Here is a 20546-nt window from a genome sequence, read left to right as displayed (position 1 = left end):
CTCTCAGCGGGGCGCCCGCCGCTGCCCTCCCTCCCTCTCAGCGAGGGTCCCGCCGGTGCCCGCCCTCCCTCCCTCCCTCTCAGCGAGGGGCCCACCGCCCGCCCTCCCTCCCTCTCAGCGGGGCGCCCGCCGCTGCCCTCCCTGCCTCTCAGCGAGGGGCCCGCCGCTGCCCTCCCTCCCTCTCAGCGGGGCGCCCGCCGCTGCCCTCCCTCCCTCTCAGCGAGGGTCCCGCCGGTGCCCGCCCTCCCTCCCTCCCTCTCAGCGAGGGGCCCACCGCCCCCCCCTCAGCGGGGCGCCCGCCGCCCGCCCTCCCTCCCTCTCAGCGGGGCGCCCGCCGCTGCCCTCCCTCCCTCCCTCCCTCTCAGCGGGGCGCCCACCGCTGCCCTCCCTCCTTCCCTCCCTCTCACCGAGGGGCCCACCGCCCCCCCTCAGCGGGGCGCCCGCCGCCCGCCCTCCCGCCCTCCCGCCCTCCCTCGCTCTCACCGAGGCGGGCAGCCCGCGCAGCCGCTCAGAACCCTCCCGCCGGGGGAGAGACGCCAGCGCAGCCGGAGCAGACACGCTCGCTCGGTCGCAGCCACCCAGCGCAACCGCACACGGCGAGCACCGGCCCCACCGGTCTGAGGCACACACACGACTGCGCCGCACCGACCGAAGCCGCCTCAGTGCCGCCTGCACACTCCCGCTGCCCGCGCCCCGCAGCGCCCGCTCCCCTCTCCCAAACGCCCCGCGCGCACCGGGAGAACTACACGGTCGTGGGACACGCGCCCGCCCCCCCCACAGCCGCCACCTCTTCCCCCAGCACGCGACGCCACACGCGTCCGAACAGTCCCAGGCCTCCCCGGCACTCGCAGCCCCGCGCGCGCAGCCCGAGCTCCGCCTCAGGACCCCCGCCGTCCCGGGCCCAGGCCCCACTCCGCGTCACGACCTCGCTCCGCCTCGGCCCCGCGCCGCCGCACTTCCCCACCATCTCACGGACAGGCGCTCACACTCACCTCAGGCCCCCGGGGTCGCCTGCCGGCGGCGCCCACTCTAATAGCTGCGCAGCATCCCTCGCCCCCCGCGCCTGCGCACTCTCCTCCTTGACCGCGGGCGCAACCGCCGGGCCCGCCCCCTCACACGAGCGACACGTAGACCGGCCGCCGCCCCACCCCCTGGGCGTCCCCTAGAGCGCCCGGCCCCGCCCCCAAACAAAGCCACGCGGCGCGCACGCGCCGGGGACCTTCCCACAGCAGGGCCGGAGCCCCACCCCCCGCCCGCCCACGCAAGACACACACGTAAGCGCTCTCACGCAGTCAGGGCCGCCCTTGGGGCCCCGCCCCTGCGCCCTCCCACTCAGCACACGGAGCCGCGCGCTCGCCCCGACCCTACCGTGCGGTCGGCGGGCGCGCTCCTCCTGCTGAGTCACGCAGAGGCACTCAGGCGCTGTCCTTCCGTGATCCATGGAGCCAAACCCAGCCTCCGCAGTCCGCTGCCCTCGCCGCGCGCACCGCCGCCGATTCCCGTCCGGGAGCGCGCCAGGGCTCGGCGGCACTGGGAGGCGGGCTCGCCCGCGGACGCTGCCGCGCGCACTCGCGCGTGCGCACTGCGAGCCCAGCCTGCGCCTCCGAGGAGCCTTCGGGCTGCGGCCCTGGAAGGCCAGGCCCCAGACGTGCGACTGAGGGCCCCCGGCTTGCGCTGGCAGAGATGTGTCAGGCCCGCAGTCGCAGCGACCCGCGAGAGGGACGGAGGAGGGACGCGCCTCCAGGCCAGCAGCGGACTCTCACTGGCGCCTCCGCAGCACGAAGAACGCCAGGGTCGGTTGCAGGCGCCTCCCCGGCCCGCAGCCTACATCTCCCAGGAGCCCCTGCGGCGCGCGGCGCCTGAGGCCCCCCGCCCGGTGGTGGCGATCCTCTGAGGTGGCGGCTCGTGCCGCACGAGAGGCCCGGGGGGTGGGGGTGGGGTGTGCGTGCGTGCGTGCGTGTGTGGTGGGGCCTGCGTTGGTGATCCCGTCGTTTTGCGTGTGAGGGGAAACACCGGTTTTGAATGTGTATGTGTAGATTCTGCCTGCTTTTGCACCACAGCCGAGTTGAGTGGCTGTGACACGGGTTTGTGTGGCCACAGAACCTACACTGCGCTCTGAACCTGGAGCCCAGCCTTTGGGACTGTGGGGAGGGTGTGTGTGTGTAGGGGATCCCGGAAGGTAACGTGCGTGTGCACAGAAACTGCCGCTTGTGCCAGTGTGCGCGTGCGTAAGTGTGTGTGTGTGAGAGAGAAACCAGTTTCGGTTCCCGTCGCGGTGTGCAGTGTGGGCGTGTGCTCCCCGCCATCAAACGGTTCTCGGACACCAGCGGGCGTCCTGCCGCTCCCCCGGACTCTGACGCCCGCGCGCCCTGGGTCGGGAGCCCCGTGCCCAGGACGGCGCCCGCCCCGTATCCGACGCCCGTTCTCGGGCCGCAGGTCGGGGTCTTAGGCTGTGGGGGAGACGTTTTACTCACTGGACCACCGGCTGCTCTAAACGGAGGAGACCCCGGAATGGCCGGATGAAGAACGTGGGAAGGGCTCGCGGCACCTCCACGGCGTTCGGCAGCCTGGACGCGCTCTCGGTCTCCTCCTGTTTGGGATGGGGCTTCATTAGGTAGGCATGACCGTAAACCATTGATTGAACTCAACTTCCAGCCCCTCTCCCCTCCACAGAGGTGGCGGTGGGGCTGAAAGTGCTAACCCTCTAAGCCCGTGGTGGGTTCGCCGGGCCACCAGCCCCCCCGGGAGCCCCCTCCCCCGCCCCACCCCCACATTCCAGTGCCTTGACATAACAAAAGACACCCCTCACTCTCTCGTCGCCTGCGAAATTCCAAGGGCTTGGGGAGCTCCGTGCCAGGAAGGGGCGAACAACAAATACCTATTTCTAATTTTTTTTTTTTTTTTTTTTTTTAATTTGAAGAGAGAGACACAGCGAGAGAGGGAACACAAGCAGGGGGAGGGGGAGAGGGAGAAGCAGGCTTCCCGCTGAGCAGGGAGCCTGATGTGGGCTTGATCCCAGGACCCTGGGATCATGACCTGAGCCGAAGGCAGACGCTTAACGACCGAGCCACCCAGGCGCCCCCAAATACCTATTTCTTATTATAAAGCACGATATTGCAGCATGTGTGGGGGAAACCCAGGGTTTGTGATTGTGCTGGTGTGATCGTATGAATGAATGAATGAGTTCTTGGGGCTAAGACATTAAATGTGCAAGGGACCAGTTTTTGGATTCCCAATTGTGTGACAAGGTGGCAGTGATAATCAAAATAATCAAAATAATCAAAATACCTGTTAACTAACAGGTATTATTATTAGGACTTTGACTACCACCACCACTGCTAGCAGCTAGCACATTGCAGTCCCTGGTCAAAAGTGTCATTTCCACTTAAGGGTTTTTGTTCTGTGTTTTTATTTTTTTATTATTTTTTAAAGATTTTATTTATTTATTTGAGACAGAGAGAATGAGAGAGAGCACATGAGAGGGGGGAGGGCCAGAGGGAGAAGCAGACTCCCTGCCGAGCAGGGAGCCCGATGCGGGACTCGATCCTGTGACTCTAGGATCATGACCTGAGCCGAAGGCAGTCGCCTAACCAACTGAGCCATCCAGGCGCCCTGTTCTGTGTTTTTAAATTTTTATTTATTTATTTGAGAGAGAGTACATGAATGGGGGTGGAGGAGGGCAGGGGGAGAGAGAGACAGAGAGAGGGAGAAGCTGACTCCCCACTAGCAGGGAGTCCAAGATCCCAGGACCCCCAGGACCCCGAGATCGTGACCTAAGCTGAAGGCAGATACTCAACCGACTGAGCCACCCAGGCATCCCTACACTTAAGGTTTTATTTAATCCTTTTAACCCGACTCGGAGTTATTTCTCCTGAAATCTCCAGTTTCCAGGTGCATAAACAGAGGCACAGGGAGGTTAGGTAACTCACCCAAAGTCACAGCGCTAGTAAAGGTCAGAGCTGATTTTCGAATCCAAGTCTTGCTGACTCCAAAACCCCTGCCCTTTCCACCCCTTCAGGGATTTTTCCTTGGAGCAAGCGGCTTCTTGAACTGGAAGATTCTTCTGAGTACCTGGTGGTGCTGGAACAAAGGGAATGGCCAAGAAAACCAAGAAACCTCAAGATAAACCTGCAATTTGGCACTTCTTTGGGTGTTTTCCTTAGACCACCTCCCAAGACTTAGTATCCTTCCTTCTGCTCTTTAGGGAGACTTTGGTGGGAAAGTTTGGGAAGCCCTGCGCTGAGGAAAGCTTTATGCATCCAGAGACTGCATGGCTATAGAGAAACCAGAGAGCCAGGGGTCAGATGCCGTGAATCCTGATGAGGCCCTGTTCTGTCCATTTCTCTGAATGAGGCTGCCTTCCCCCAAGAATCCTGTGAACTTGTCTAAGGCAACAAGCTTGTTGCCTTAGACAGAACCAGACCCACAATCCATTCCTTGTCTTTTGTTCTGTCAGTTTCCCTCTGGCCTCTGGAATTCTGCTGACACCTTGAAGCAAACACCTGCTGTTGGGGAAGGTGCTTTCCCTAAGGAATTCACCAAGGGGTGGGCATCCACAGGCCCTGAGGCTGCTAAATGAATTCAGGAATGAATGCATGGATAAATAAATACTGCTAGTTTAAGCACACAAAACTGAGCTTCAGAGACATTGCACAATTTCTTAACAAATGAAATTTTGAGAGCCCAGGTTCAAGGCAGAAATTCCTGACACAAAGTCACAATGATAACTCTAGAACTTGATCTTAAGCCACTTTTGTATATTTATTCTTTTATTTATTCAGTATTTTCTTTAGTTTCTATTATGTGCCAAGTATTTTGCCATGCTGGTATAAAATAGTAGAATCATAACAATATAGAGGTTGGCTCAGCTGGTTAAGCGACTGCCTTCAGCTCAGGTCATGATCCTGGAGTCCCGGGATCGAGTCCCGCATCGGGCTCCCTGCTCGGCGGGGAGCCTGCTTCTCCCTCTGACCCTCCCCCACTCATGTACACTCTCTCTCTCTCTCAAAATAAATAAATAAATCTTAAAAAAAAAAAAAAATAGAGGTGGTCTCCAAAATCACAGAGATTGATGTAGGAAAGATGTTAGGGTTCAAAGCTGATGGCCAAGAAAGAATTCTTGAGACATCTTTGTTGCAAAAGGTGGTTTTATTAAAGCACATTATTAAAGCAGGACCCCTGGGCAGAAAGAGCTGTACTGGGGGGGGGCGCCTGGGTGGCTCAGTAGGTTAAGCATCTGCCTTTGGCTCAGGTTATGATCCCAGGGTCTTGGGATTGAGTCCTGCATTGGGCTCCCTGCTTCTCTCTCTGCCCCTCCCCCTGCTTGTGTGCGTGCGCACACTCTCTCTCTCTCAAAAATAAATTAATAAAATCTTAAAAAAAAAAAAGGAAAGAGATGCACTGGGGTCATGAAGAGTGGCCCATTATATACTTTCAAGCTGGGAGGGGGTTAGGGATAGTGTAAGTCTGTAATTTTGGTAGCAAGGTTTTCAGGACTTTCAGGGGGCTAGCTATTGTTAAGAAAAGGTAATTTATGACTGTCTAATAAAACCTGAGTCATGAGACCCTTCAGATGTATATCAGTGGGTCATATGCTTGGGGGATAATTGCCAACATGTATCTTGGAGGGGAGGGGTAGAGATAAAAGAAGTTTCCAAAGGAATTTTTGCATGTTAAAGTAGACTTATGGGATTGGGGTGGTGGTGGGGGGGTCGGATTGCCTTTTACCCTTAGCAAAGTGTCAACATCTGGGCAGCTGAGTTCCTAGAGGAATGTCACTCTGCCTGTTTCAAGGACTTGTCAGTGGGCTGAAAGTAGTAAGGAAATTTAATAATTTTTCTTCTGCCTTTGTTTCCCACATCAGAACTATAGAAGAATGTGTTCTGGAGGACTCAGGAAAGGAAAGAAAGGATGTCTCTTTCTCTGATAGAAGAGAGTCCTACAGAGGGATATGCTGGCCACATGTAGCCATCTGCTTCTTGTCTTTAATGAGCTGAGAGGACTTCCTGCTCTCAAGCCCACGAGGAGAAGGCCCATTCAGTCACACATACCAACTCTTTGCAGACACTGACTCATGGAGCCTTTGAGCCAAGGGTAACAACTGCCTATTTTGAGACATTTTGTTGTGTGATAAAAACAAACTCGTATTAGTCAGGTGTCCCACTACGTGTAGCCATCTACATCTGCAGTCCTACACTTGGTTTATTTACACCTGTCCCAGGCAGATCAGCAGGAAAAATTATTGCTTGCCCCAAATGTTCTTTTTTTTTTTTTTAAGATTTTATTTATTTATTCATAAGAGACAGAGAGAGAGGCAGAGGGAGAAGCAGGCTTCCCGCCGCGCAGGGAGCCCGATGTGGGACTCGATCCCAGGATCCTGGGATCATGACCTGAGCCGAAGGCAGACGCTGAACCATCTGAGCCACCCAGGCGCCCGCCCCAAATGTTCTTAAGCAAACACATGGGCATACCTTTGGGCCACTGCACAAATGCATTTCATAGCATTCACTCTTTTTGTTTCCTCTTTCAATCTTCCCACATCCCCCCATCTCTCATATTCATGTATGTCAAAACTGTTGTTTCTCTTATTCTTTATGATGGTAATTCCTTTAGCTGTGGTTTTCTTCTAATCTCTCCTCAGTGCATAGTGTCACCATGCAGGTGGGGCAAATGGAAGAGTCAGCTTTAAATCAAAGTACATCAGCAACTATATTGCATATATAAAGAGTAAGTGTTCCAATCAAAAGGCAGGGACCGACAACCTGGGTACAAAAAAAATCATATGTTGTTTGAAGAAAACAACTCATATATAAGGACACAGACAAGTTAATCATTAAAAAAATGGGAGAAATTTATACTACGTTACTTAGTCTGCTAAGATTGGCCTGCTATAACTAAACTAGATGGCTTATAAACAGCAGAAATTAATTTCTCACAGTCTGGAAGCCGGAGGAGGCTGTTGGTGTTCCCAACCAACAGATGCAGGCACACTCTTGCAAATCATTTCATTTTGTTGAACCTCCCATATAAAATGTACTCTTACCTACAACTCTGCCAGCCTATTATATTTTGTGTCATTGTACAACTAGGCAGACAGGCAGAACTTCATGTCCTCAGATGACCAAGGATCAGGCTCCTCTGTTTCCCATAGACCTATATTTTACTTCTCCAATCACTACTGGAAATTTATGCTATCGATTGTGATGTAATATGCATGTGTGTATATGAGTATTATATAATATATAAACAAAACTTAAAACAATGAACATATTTATATACAAAATAAAACGTTTATATATAAAATTTATATGTACAACTTATCTTTTTGTAAAATATATAAAAAAACTATAAACTATATAAACATTAAAACTATAAATATACAGGGGCTCCTGGTTGACTCAGTCCATGGAGCATGTGACTCTTGATCTTGAGGTTGTGAGTTTGAGCCCCATGTTGGGTATAGAGATTACTATAAAAAATAAAATCTTAAAAAAAAAAAATAGGAGCACTTGGGTGGCTCAGTCAGTTGAGTGTCCAACTCTTTGTTTCAGCTAGGGTCATGATCTCCTGATCATGGGATCCAGCCCCACGTCAGGCTCTGTGCTCAGTGCAGAGTCTACTTGTCCCTCTCCCTCTGCTCTTCCCCCTGCTCTCTCTCTCAAATAAATAAAATCTTTTTAAAATTTTTAAAAATAAAAATAATAAATAATAATTTAAAAACAAACTATAAATACATAAACATAAAAACTTTAAATTGTAAACCTATTTATACATAAAATGTAGAAAACATGCTTTATATATAAAATTTATATATAACTTACATAAAATTTATAAATATGAATATATAAAACATTTCATATAAAATATAAAATAAAACTACAAAACTATAAATAAAACTTTATTTATTGAAGATTTTATTTATTTGACAGAGACACACAGCGAGAGAGGGAACACAAACGGGGAGTGGGAGAGGGAGAAGCAGGCTTTCCGCGGAGCAGGGAGCCTGATGTGGGGCTCGATCCCAGGACCTGGGATCATGATCTGAGCCGAAGGCAGACGCTTAACAGCTGAGCCACCCAGGTGCCCCAAATAAAACTATTTAAACAAAAACTTGAAACTATAAACAAAATGAGTGTATGTGCTCATATGTAATTTTTATGTTCATTTTTGTTTTGAAAGTGTGCCATTTTCATAATTTTCATTTATATTTTCCTTTTTATCCTAGAGTTGTTTAATGGAAATATTTTATAATTTCCAGTTGTAAACATCTCTTATTTATGTTTTCATTTTCTCCTTTAAATCTCATTTCTTGCATTGTGAGCATAAATGTCACTTGTAATTTCAATTTTTGGATGTATTGATGCTTTCTTTGTAACCTGACCAAATATATGGTCATTTAAAAAAGATTCTATGTATGTTTGAAAAGAGGTTTATTTTCTATTATCTGTGGTCTGCTCGTCACACTTCCTGGCCCTGAGTAGGAAAATTTTGAAGAAATGAAGGCAGAGATAGGCTACCCCAAAGGTGTCCCTGGGTAGACTATTAGTCCTTAGGATCCGAGGGAATCAGGAGAAATCATGACTGCCTGAACACTCTTCAATATAAACTTGCTCAGAGAAACAGAACTGAGAAGAAACACACCAAATTGTTAAGAGTGGCCATCTATAGAGAATACCAATTATTTTCAATATTTATCTTGATAGCTTACGCTACCCTCCCCTCTTTTTTCCTAAAATAAGCAGTTATCACTCTTCCCAGTGGTAAAGCCAGACCACATTATTAAAGCTAAATAATGGGAAGTCACACTTATCCATTTACCACAATTCGGATTATAAATAAATTACCTTTGAGATATTTCTTCCTCTTAAGTATAGTGACTAAGCAGAAGGGGACGTGATTGGAACCACTGAAGAACTTTGGGTCCCCTAATCGCCGATGGTTCAGTTCCTCCAGTTGGACCCCTTCCTGCAGAAATCAAAGAGCGATGCCCCAGGCATAGACCTGGGCTTCTCCCCCAAGGCTGGCCCTGCTGGAGCACTCAGGGCCACTTCCCAGCGGCTTCCACCCAGGCAGCACTGTCTTACCCCAGAGAAGGAGCCACAGTTATGGGAGGAGGTCGTGGTTAAAGTTGCAGCCACAGCAGCTCTGAGGAACGCAGGGCAAGTCGGTGGGTGGCAAAGGAGGCAGGACACGCTCCCAACGTGATGCCCCTCATTCTAATTGTCCAGTGTCCGTGGGGCAAAGCGCAGGGAGAGAGCATGTGCTCCTAGCCCAGGAGACCTATCTTTTAGTGTCATCCCCAGATGTTACTGGAATATGCAAGCAGATAAGTGGGTATTGGGGAAGCGTGAGTTCCTCTCTCTGGACCTTGAGAGAAATGGCCCAGTTCCTCGTGCTCCCATGGGAGAGATTCAACAATAGCACCCTTTTTATTCATCCATTCAGATGAAAAGGATTCTGGAGGGAATGAACAAGCACAGACAGAATTTGCAGTATTGACGCTTTCTGATGGCAAAAATCGTATGCAGTTTGGATCTCGTTGCACCTAGTTTAGTAACTCTGATTTCTTACTCACCGTGGTCATTTTCACGTGCGTGACGTGTTGCTGGCACCTAGACTGACTCCTGGCACGTGGGTGGCACTCGGCAGCCAGACTGTATACATGTATCATTGTCTTTTACACCCACCAGTGGTTCTAACCCTCAGGGGCCACGAGGCAGCACATAGAGATATGTTTGCTTGACACGATTTGGGGAGGCATCCTACTGTTCTACAGCATCTAGTGGGTGGAGGCCAGGGTACTGCTAAACATCTTCCCATGGACATGACCGCCCTCCCCTGAAGAGTTACCCTGCCCGAATTTCAACAGTGAGGAGGTTCACAGCCCTGCTGTATACTGATAGAAACTTGTTTCACCTGACTGTTCAATGGATTCATAGTTTTTCATTTTACAGTATACTCCAATTTAGCCAATCCTCTTAACCATTTGTACTTTTTCTCCTTTAAATATACTGTCATTACTGGGGCACCTGGCGCTCAGTTGGTTAAGCGTCTGCCTTTGGCTCAGGTCATGGTCCCGGGGTCCTGGGATTGAGTTCCATGTTGGGCTCCCTGCCCGGCGGGAAGCTTGCTTCTCCCTCTCCTGCTCCCCCTGCTTGTGTTCCCTCTCTTCACTGTGTCTCTCTCTGCCAAATAAATAAATAAAATCTTTAAAAAAAAAAAAAAAAAGAAGCAGTCTATGGGGCGCCTGGGTGGCTCAGTCGTTAAGCATCTGCCTTCAGCTCAGGTCATGGTCCCAGGGTCCTGGGATCGAGCCCTGCATTGGGCTCCCTGCACCGCGGGGAAGCCTGCTTCTCCCTCTCCCTCTGCTTGTGGTTCCCTCTCACGCTGTCTCTCTCTCTGTCAAATAAATAAAATCTAAAAAAAACCCAAAAACTGACGTTCCTGGAATTTTTCTAAGAAATTTTCATCTTGGAGAATCTGTGGTAGAGAGGAATTGTGCCTTCACTCTTGCCTGGGGATTTCAGAGTGAGCCCCAACCCCTGTAGCAACCAGGAGAGAAAAGAAATGGTGCATGGAGAGTTCTCAAAAGAAAGCCCGATTTGACTCTCCATTCTTTTATGTGTGCCTGCCTGTCAGAGAGAGGTCTGTACCCATGGTGTTTCCACGCTTCAGACTTGGATTCAAACGCAGCTTTTAAAAAGAAAGAGGTAGGGGCGCCTGGGTGGCTCAGTCGTTAAGCGTCTGCCTTCGGCTCAGGTCATGATCCCAGGGTCCTGGGATCGAGCCCCACATCGGGCTCCAGCCCCACATCGGGCTCCAGCCCCACATCGGGCTCCAGCCCCACATCGGGCTCCAGCCCCACATCGGGCTCCCTGCTCTGTGGGGGGCCTGCTTCTCCCTCTCCCACTCCCCCTGCTTGTGTTCCCTCTCTCGCTGTGTCTCTCTCTGTCAAATAATAAATAAAATATTAAAAAAAATTTTTTTTTTTTAAATAAAAAGAAAGAGGTACAAGTGAATACCAAAAACAATTATCCGGCCCTCTGAATTACGTAGTCATGTAATGTGTTTCAGTAAATGCTATGGAAGCGTATTCTCTCTTCCTATTTAATCTAGCTTGTATTCAGTGCCAGATAAATGGGGTTAGCCAACCCGAGAGAGAGAGAGAGAGAGAGAGAGAGAGAGAGAGAGAGAGAGACTGCTGATTTTGAATTACGTCCAGCATGCTAAAAGGTGGGACAGAGGCACAGTGGTGCAGTGCAGTGGTGATCATAGAAACTGAGACACATTCCAATTAAGGACATGGGATGTGAATTTTAACTTCACAGATGAGATATTTAACCACCATGGCGACCCTGCAAATGACACCCTTTCAACAAAAGAGAAAATAGTGTTGAGAAGGCTGGGGGATCTATTAACACTGGTGTCTGGGCATCCAAGTTTTATAATGCACTCTCCCTAGTATCCATGTTTTCTTTCACTGCCCCCAAATCGTTGTACCCTTCATCCTTCTTTTTTTTTTTTTTTAATTTATTTGAGAGAGAGAGAGAAAGCACATGAGCAGGGGTGGGTAGGGGCAGAGGGAAAGGGACAAGCAGACTCCCTGCTGAGCAGGGATCCTGACATGGGGCTGGATCCCAGGACCCCAGGATCATGACCTGAGCCAAGGGCGGACAGTTAACTGACTGAGCCAGCCAAGTGCCCACCCTTTATCCTTCCTGATGCAAAGAAATGTCAATTTTACTATAAATTTTTTTAAAAATCCATAAAAATAAAATCTTTTAAAAAAGGTGGGGGAGAGCATGGCTGGCTCAGTCTGTGGAGCATGCAACACTTGATCTCAGGGTTGTGAGTTCGAGCCCCACACTGGGTGTAGAGATCCCTCAAAAAAAAAAAAAATAAAATCTTAAAAAAAAAGAACCCACATAAAATAAAAAATCCATAAAAAATAAAATAGCACCCTTAATTTCAGATTGAATCAAGAGCTAAGAAAAACGGGAAAGGGCCAACTTAGACCCATACCTCATGAGTCCTCAACCCACAGCTCCTGCCTTACTTCTGGAAAGTCCATTTCATAACACCCCATGGGAAAGAAATTTTCCTCGATGCCAATGGAGGTATCCCTGCTATGTTTGAAATTATGGAGAAAAACTTCCAGAAGGTTCCTTTCACCTTGTGAATATTGGCAGTCTTTATGCCAGTGCCTCATCAAAGGCAAGGATATTCATCAACGAGAATGCCGTCAGGTAGGTGGCTGGGAGGGGTCACACAAGTGATGCTCTCCTACATTGACAAATCCTCCATTTTTTTGTTTCAAATATCTACCTGTGCAGTTCATTTTCTTTGTGGTAAATCCACCTCAAGCTTGCTTCTGTGAGAGTTGAAGAATTCGTGCCCAATTCCATGCGTGTAATTCCATCTGCTCGCCATGGTGTTTGGTTTATGGGAGGGAAGGGGTCGACAAACAGTGGCCCACAGACCAAACTGTATCTGTCGTCTATGGCTGCTTTTGCATGACAATGACAGAGTCCAATAATTGTGATGGAGGCTGTGTGGCTGGAAAGGCTGAAAATATTTACCATCTAGCCCTTTATAGTAAAAGTTTGATGATCCCTGATTTGCACAGGTGAGCGAAGTCTATTTATAAATGAAAAGATTGGAACACCCAGTGCTTTGTTCCTTGGGTCCTTCACATTTCTCCATGTTTACAGTGCATTCCCTGCCCTGATTTTTACATCACTAATACAATACAGCATTGCAAAATCCCCTATCCGCATGTGTTTCATACTCTGGAATACTTCATCACAAGATACATGTGGGAAGAGGGGGTAGATATTGTCAGGTCCCCTCACCCCAGTTGCATCTGGGGTGTTTATTAATAATAACAATAATGAGCATCAACAGTGTCATGCCTTTTGGATAAGGAGCACAGAAAAGAAATGATAAAAACAAATGGAAATGGTTACTTCCAGAGGATCCTTGGGAATGAGATGTGAGTGAAACCTCCCTTTGTCTAACTTTTTATATAAATCTGATTTTTTAACCATGTGGACATTGTACATATTGAAACATAAAAAACAATCTTATTTTATTTTATTTAGTTTTAAAGATTTTATTTATTGGGGTGCCTGGGTGGCTGAGTGTCCAACTCTTGATTTCGGCTCAGGTCATGATCTCAGGGTCCTGAGATGACCCCCGCATCTGGCTCTGTGCTCAGGACAGAGTCGGCTTGTCCCTCTCCCTCCCCATCTGCCCTTCCTTGCACTTGTGCACTCTCTCTTTAAAATAAATAAACATCTTAAAACACACACACACACACAACTCTAGGAGCACCTGGGTAGCTCAGTCAGTTAAGCATCTGCCTTAGGCTCAGGTCGTGATCCCGGGGTCCTGAGATCGAGCCCTGCATTGGGCTCCCTGCTCAGCGGAGAGTCTGCTTCTCCTTCTACCCCTACCCCCCCTCCACCTTGTGCTCTCTCTCAAATAAATAAAATCTTTAAAAAAACAAAAAAACCTCTAAAGATTTTATTTATTTAGAGAGAGCTCAGGTGGAAGGGGGGAGCAGAGGGAGAGGGAGAGAGAATCTCAAACAGACTCCACGATGAGTGCAGAGCCTGATGTGGGCTCGAACTCACAATCCTGAGATCATGACCCAAGCCAAAATCAAGAGTCGGACACTTAACCAACTGAGTCTCCCAGGCACCCCAACATACAATTGTATATACATCTAAAGCTGTGTGACCTTGAGGAGGGCACTCAACCTCTCTGTGCCTGTCTCCTCCTATGCAAAATGTGGGTAACAACAGAATCCACCTCAATGACTTGGTGTAGAAACTCAATGAATTCACTTATATATTGCATTTAGCAAAACCTCTAGCATGTGCCTAGAGCTAAATAAATGTTCGCTATTATAAAACTATTGATTTTAAGGTTGAGCTAATAATCACTACCCTTCAAGTTGCAGGGAAAATGATATGACAATAACGCAGGTAAGGCATGGGACACATAATAGGCACTTAATAAAAAGCCACTGGAGGGCGCCTGGGTGGCTCAGTTGGTTAAGCGACTGCCTTCGGCTCAGGTCATGATCCTGGAGTCCCGGGATCGAGTCCCGCATCGGGCTTCCTGCTTGGCGGGAAGCCTGCTTCTCCCTCTCCCACTCCCCCTGCTTGTGTTCCCTCTCTCGCTGTGTCTCTCTGTCAAATAAATAATAAAAATAAAATCTTTAAAAAAAAAAAAAGCCACTGGAATGTTAAGGTTCTCCAGAGAACCAGACCAATAGGGCATAAATAAAGAGATTTATTATGGTGAATAGGCTCATGTGTTTATGGGGCCTGAGAAGACCCACAGCCTGCCATCTGCATGCTGGAGACCCAGGAAAGCCTGTGTTGTAAATTCAGTGCCAGGGGTCAGTCTGAGAGAATTTGCCCTTCTTCCACTTTTTTGTGCTTTTGTGTTCTATTTGGGCCCTCAGTGAATTAGGTGATGCCCATTGCAAAGGGGAAAGCCTTCGGCTTTATTCAGTCTACTGATGTGAATGCTAACGTCTTCTGAAAACACCCTCACAGACTCACCCAGAAATCATCTTTAACCAAATATCTGAGCTGTCCATGATCCCGTCAAGTTAACACGTAAAATTAACCACCACAGTCACCAAAAAGGGGATGAGGGTCTGATTTATTTTAAAAATCATACAAGACCATACGAATAGATGTCACGAAATGGTGGGCCATGGGCTATAGAGCCAGCCTCCAGATGTATTTGGCCAACATAGTGTTGGAAAAACAATTTCTTTTAGTATCCATCTCTAAAAATAGAGACGCTTTCCACATGAACTGGGATTTCTTGGGGGTAAAAATCACAATTTAGGGGAATTCTAGGTCTGCATCCCCATGTGGCAACACTCTGCTGGAGATTTGGGATGGATTCCATCTTCAATCATCTCCACCGCTCCCTATGTCTCACAGCCTGCCAGCATCCCTCACTTGCACCATCTGCCTGGTGGGAACCGAGTTTGAGAACCCCGCACGCAAGCAACACCCCTCAGTGCTTGGTCGAGCAACTGCGAGGTGTGGCCACCAGGTGGCACCATGGCTGTGCGCTGTTCAACCACTAGATGGCGCGCGAGTATCCCCCCTGGGCCAGGCAGCGTTTAGCAAAGCGACTCCCATCTGCTGAGGTCCTACTGGGTGCTGGGAGCATCAGGTGTGACTTCCTTAATCCTCACAAGTGAACACAGGGAGCTGTGCCTCCTACACGGCAGTGGGGGGAACTGAGGTTCAGAGAGAGGCCCCATTTATAAGACCAGGCAAAGCACCTCTCTGCGTGGCCAGAAGGGTTTAAGGACTTACCACGTGTGCTCAGCAAATGGCACTTAGTGGTTCTTATTATCAGAGATGCTTAGTTATGACAATTAGATGCATCTGACCGTCAGCTCTGCTGGTTGCTCCCAACAGTGACGGAACCCTGACACTGCGCTGGTCCACAGCAGCCTGAGTCGAGGCTACACTTCTCAGCCTCCTTTGCAGCCGGTGTTGATAGAACACGGGCAGAGTGATGTACCCCCTTTACCCACTTTCACACAATCTGTCCCTTCCTTTAGACTGCTCTGCACTTCTTCCCAGAAATCCTCCTGGGGTAACCCCGGCCCTGCCTTCCTCTCTCCCAGCTTGGGGGAAGGAAGGACTTACTTGCTTGTGGTCCCTCGGGATCCCGCACTTTTCCTCATGGCTGCCCATTCATTTGTCTGCCCACCCCCTGCCCACACCACCCCATCCCATCCCAAAGGACTCTGAGGTGCAGTTGGCACCCCCACCCCAGCGCAGGCACTCTGAGTTGCAGGAATGAATGAGGAGGTTCTTCTTGGGGTAAGATGTCCTGGCTCCCAACCTGGACTGAGCACCTGAGGAGCTCTTTCTCCTTCCCAGTTTGACTGAGATATAATCGGCATATAATACCGTGTAAGCTTAAGATGTACAGTGTGGTGACTTGATACACTTCTATTGCAAAACGATCATCACTACTGTTAGTTAACACCTCCATCCCATCACAAACCACCATTTCTTTAAAAAACTGGAGCAGCACCGGGCGCCTGGGTGGCTCAGTCGGTTAAACATCTGCCTTCTGCTCAGGTCATGATCTCAGGGTCCTGGGATCGAGCCCCACGTCGTGCTCCCTGCTCAGTGGGGAGTCTGCTTCTCCCTCTATCCCTCCCCCCTGCTCGTGATCTCGCTCTCAAATAAATGAAATCTTAAAAGAAAAAAAAAACTGGAGCAGCACCCCCTGGGGCCAAATGCAGCCCAGTCTCTGGGACGGGGTCCCCCAGGTGATTCCAAAGTAAATGTGAGGGTGCTGCGCAGACCATTGGTTGTTCTGTCGTGGTCTTGCTCAAGTCAAAAGACAGATGGGGACTTCCCTGCGGGGAATGGGGCCCCAGGAATCTAGAAAGGGGTTCCATGTTCTGATTCGAACTCCAACTGCAATGCCTGTTGTTTGGGGGTATTTTGCGCTCGCTACCACTAGCAATTCTCTGACACCAGCGGGGGGGTCCTACAATTCAACTCAATTCTGATGCTATTTACAAGACGGTGCATCACATCCCACAGGTGAAGGGCTCGGTCCTATAAGACTGCCTCCCCCCCCCCAACATTCAGACACCAATCCAGGTTGTCCGCTGTGCTTCTGACCAACCAGGTATCAATCAGAGGGTCCCAGGACCCCCTCCTCAGGCTCAATTAATTTGCAGAGCAGCTCATAGAATTCAGAAAAACATGTGACTCACTAGATTACTAGTTTATTATAAAAGCAGATAACTCGAGAATAGCCAGATGGAAGCGATGCTTAGGGCCAGGTATGGAGAAAGGGTGTGTGGAGCTCTCCCCACATCTGCCCTTGTCCACCAACCTGGAAGCTCTCAGACGCCCATCCTTTTGGGGTTTTGTGGCAACACCGTTATATAGGCATGATTGATGAAATCATTGGCCATTGGTGTTTGATTCAACATCCAGCCCCTCTCCCAGCCCCAGAGGTCAGGGGATGGGAATGGAAATTCCGACCGTCCAAGACTTGGTTGGTTCCCTTGGCAACCAGCCCCATCCCTACATGTTTTCCAAAAGTCACCTGATATATTAAAGGCACCTTCATCACTCGTCAGTTCTTAGGAATTCCAAGGTTTTAGGAGCTCTGTGCCAGAAATGGGGATGAGGACAAAATAAATATTTGTTACTATAAATCACTATAATATCATTGTAATATCAGAGGTAGGAAAATAACATGGCTAACAGGGGAGGTTCTGACATTCAGCAGATGTGCTGGGCTACACACTCGTTTTGTGACCCTGCCCAACTGAGAAAGCCTGCTCTGGGCTTGATTTTCTTATTGGTGAAATGGGGACTGTAGAGGCTAAACTACATTCGTGGGGTTACGGCGAAGGTTTAGTAATATAAATGCTTTACACGCTTTGGCACATGACGAATATTCAGTCCATGGCAACTATCATTAGTGATATGAATTCTATTAAACAGATAACATGTATCATTTTTAAAAGATATTTGAGAGAGTGAGAGAAAGCACAAGCGAGGCCAGGCTGGTGGGAGGCAGAGGGAGAGGGAGAAGCAGACTCCCTGATGAACAGGGAGCCCGATGCGGGCCTCGATCCCAGGACCCTGGGATCATGACCTGAGCCGAAGGCAGATGCTTAACTGACTGAGCCACCCAGGTGCCCCTGGACACAACAGCTTCCACAAGCTGCAAGAAGCAAAGAAGTGGAGTCTTCCCTCCCTGTTCGTTTAGGACAAGGGGTGACTTAACTCTCTGGGAGGAAAAATTCTCCTTTGCCCTTCCAAGGTTTTTCTGGCTGGTCTAAGAATTAAACTGACACAAGACAGAGTCACAGGAGAAAATGAAATTTAATTTTGCACATACAGGATCCCCACATACACGAGAGGTTCCAAGACAGAGAGGCAGGATGAGGTAGGTATCTGTGCCATGCTGAGCTAAGGAGTGGGCTGGGGGCTGGGGCCTCAAAGGGGAGCAGGGCAATAAGAACACGTTTGGTAACTAGATGTTTGCCCTGCCGTGCAGATGGGCATTCAGATAAAACTTATCTTTGGTAATAGCTCTAATTCTGGGAAGACCCCCAATTTAGAGTCTTCTAGGTAGTGAAGGGAGGGGCAAAAGTTTCTCTTGAGCCTGCAGGGTCTCGACTGCCTTCAGCCCCAAATAGTCCACATGCCAAAGTGGGACCTTTTGGGAAGACCTGTTCTTGATGTGGGAAACAAAGGCAGAAGAAAAATTATGAAACGTCCTTACTATCTACAGCCCATTGACAAGTCCTTGAAACAGGCAGAGCGACATTCCTCTAGGGACCCAGCTGCCTCGATGTTAATACTTTGCTGAGGGCAGAAGGCAACCTTAGCCCAACACTCAGGACCCTGTAGGTCGTGGGGCCACTCGCCCGTATGCGTGCGGGTGCGGTGCCGAGCTGTGGCTGCAGGCTTCCGCACACTCGCTGCACGGGAACGGCCTCTTCCCGGTGTAGATCCTCTGGTGGTTGATCAGGTCCTAACGCTGCTCGAGGGACGCCTGGGTGGCTCAGTGGTTAAGCGACTGCCTTTGGCTCAGGTCATGATCCCAGGGTCCTGGGATCGCCCCGCATCAGGCTCCCTGCTCAGAGGGGAGTCTGCTTCTCCCTCTCCCTGCTTGTGAGCACGCGCTCTCTTTCTCTGACAAATAAGTTTAAAAAATCCTTAACAAAACAAAACAAAAAACAAAAAAATGAGGGATTCTGGACGCTCTTCCTGCAGACTGCACACCGATGCCTCTCTTCGGAAGGAGCTTTCCTAGGCTTGTACACAGTCCACCCTAGGAAACCCCTAACACCGGTGGCCTTCGTCTCCCACGATGGTCAGTTTCCCCAAGAGCGGCCCCTGCCTCCAGGCCTGTAGGGATTCAGTGCACTGAGTGACCTCCATCATATTTGCACGGGTTTACTCCCCAGAAACATCCCTGCTCTGGTGCCTCCCATTAAGTCACTCCAGCTGAAAGAGTCTGAGTATGTACACGTCACCCAGGGGGTGTCCAAAAAGGAAAATAAAGTTCAGTTCTTGGAAAAGCGTTCCCACCCCCTCCCCAGCTTAGCAGAGTAATGTACACAAAGGGCCCTCATTCTGGGGCTTAGCTCCAAACCAGTTTATCCCAGCTCCACCTCCTAGCAACTCTGAGACCTGGTACCTCAGCCCTCGGTCTATAAAATGGACTTGAGGGGCACCTGGGTGGCTCAGTCGGTTAAGTGTCTGCCTTTGGCTCAGATCATGATCTTGGGTCCTCAGATGGAGCCCCGTGTTGGGCTCCCTGCTCAGCGGGGAGTCTGCTTCTCCTGCCTCTCCCTCTGCCCCTCCCTTCCTCATTCTCTGTCTCTCTCAAATAAATAAAATCTTAAAAAAAAAAAAAAAAGGACTTGAATTCCTGCCTCCAGGGCGGCCATGTGACTCAGACTAAGTAATGGATGCAGAGAGAGAGAGAGAAAAGTCTGGTCCCCTCATCCCCTTATAAGGACACCAATCCATCCCAGGGTCTCCACCACAAAGACCTCATTCAAACCCAATCATTTCCCAAAGGCCCCACCTGTGAACACCAAGATATTAACAATTAGGGATTCAACATATGGATGGGGGCGGGTGAGAATGGACACAACAGCTTCCACAAGCTGCAAGAAGCAAAGAAGTGGAGTCTTCCCTCCCTATTCGTTTAGGACAAGGGGTGACAACTCTCTGGGAGGAAAAATTCTCCTTTGCCCTTCCAAGGTTTTTCTGGCTGGTCTAAGAATTAAACTGACACAAGACAGAGTCACAGGGGAAAATGAAATTTAATTTTGCACATACAGGATCCCCACATACATGAGAGGTTCCAAGACAGAGAGGCGGGATGAGGTAGGTATCTGTGCCATGCTGAGCTAAGGAGTGGGCTGGGGGCTGGGGCCTCAAAGGGGAGCAGGGCAATAAGAACACGTTTGGTAACTAGATGTTTGCCCTGCCGTGCAGATGGGCATTCAGATAAAACTTATCTTTGGTAATAACTCTAGTTCTGGAAAGACCCCCAATTTAGAGTCTTCTAGGTGGTTAGTTAAGTGAGAGGCAAAAGTTTCTCTTGAGCCTGCAGGGTCTTGATTGCCTTCAGCTCAAAACAGTCCACACGCCAAAGCCAAAGTGGGCCAAAGACCTCTTTAGGATTTAGGAATGAAAACATTAATGAATGTTAGAGCACAACAGACCGTTATAGATGGTCTAGTCAGTGTTTCTCAATCCTACTACACATTAGAATCTTTTGAAGAGCTTTAGAACACAATGCACTGGGTTATGACCATGGTAAGTTGAACAAATCTCCAGAGGTGGAGCCTGGCGCACTATTATTTTTTTTTTACAGCTCCCAAGTGGCTCTGAGGTACAACCAAGACTGAGAACCAATGAATCTACAAAGTTTTGCTTTGTTTTTTTTTTTTTTAAGGTTTTTATTTCTAAGTAATCTCTACACCCAACGTGGGGCTCAAA

General features: G+C 49.4%; 1 protein-coding gene across 3 annotated transcripts in view; it reads right to left on the bottom strand.

Moving 5' to 3' along the window:
• The window catches only part of ZNF667 (zinc finger protein 667), a 38031-nt gene extending 36351 nt beyond the window's left edge, over nt 1–1680 (bottom strand). The window contains exon 1 of one of the 3 annotated variants that reach the window (XM_034986159.1): nt 1369–1680. In XM_034986159.1, the coding sequence (XP_034842050.1) occupies nt 1369–1441 (73 nt within the window). In that variant the 5' untranslated portion in view covers nt 1442–1680. Of the gene's footprint in view, nt 1–992; nt 1082–1368 lie in introns of those variants that run through there. The other 2 variants (XM_034986163.1, XM_034986164.1) reach the window with 2 other exon arrangements.
• Nucleotides 1681–20546: the final 18866 nt, after the last annotated feature.

The sequence above is a fragment of the Mirounga leonina genome, unplaced genomic scaffold (genome assembly GCF_011800145.1).
Source record: "Mirounga leonina isolate KUSES-001 unplaced genomic scaffold, KU_Mleo_1.0 Mir_376, whole genome shotgun sequence".
Lineage (NCBI taxonomy): Eukaryota > Metazoa > Chordata > Mammalia > Carnivora > Phocidae > Mirounga > Mirounga leonina.
This window is presented reverse-complemented; position numbering and strand designations above follow the sequence as displayed.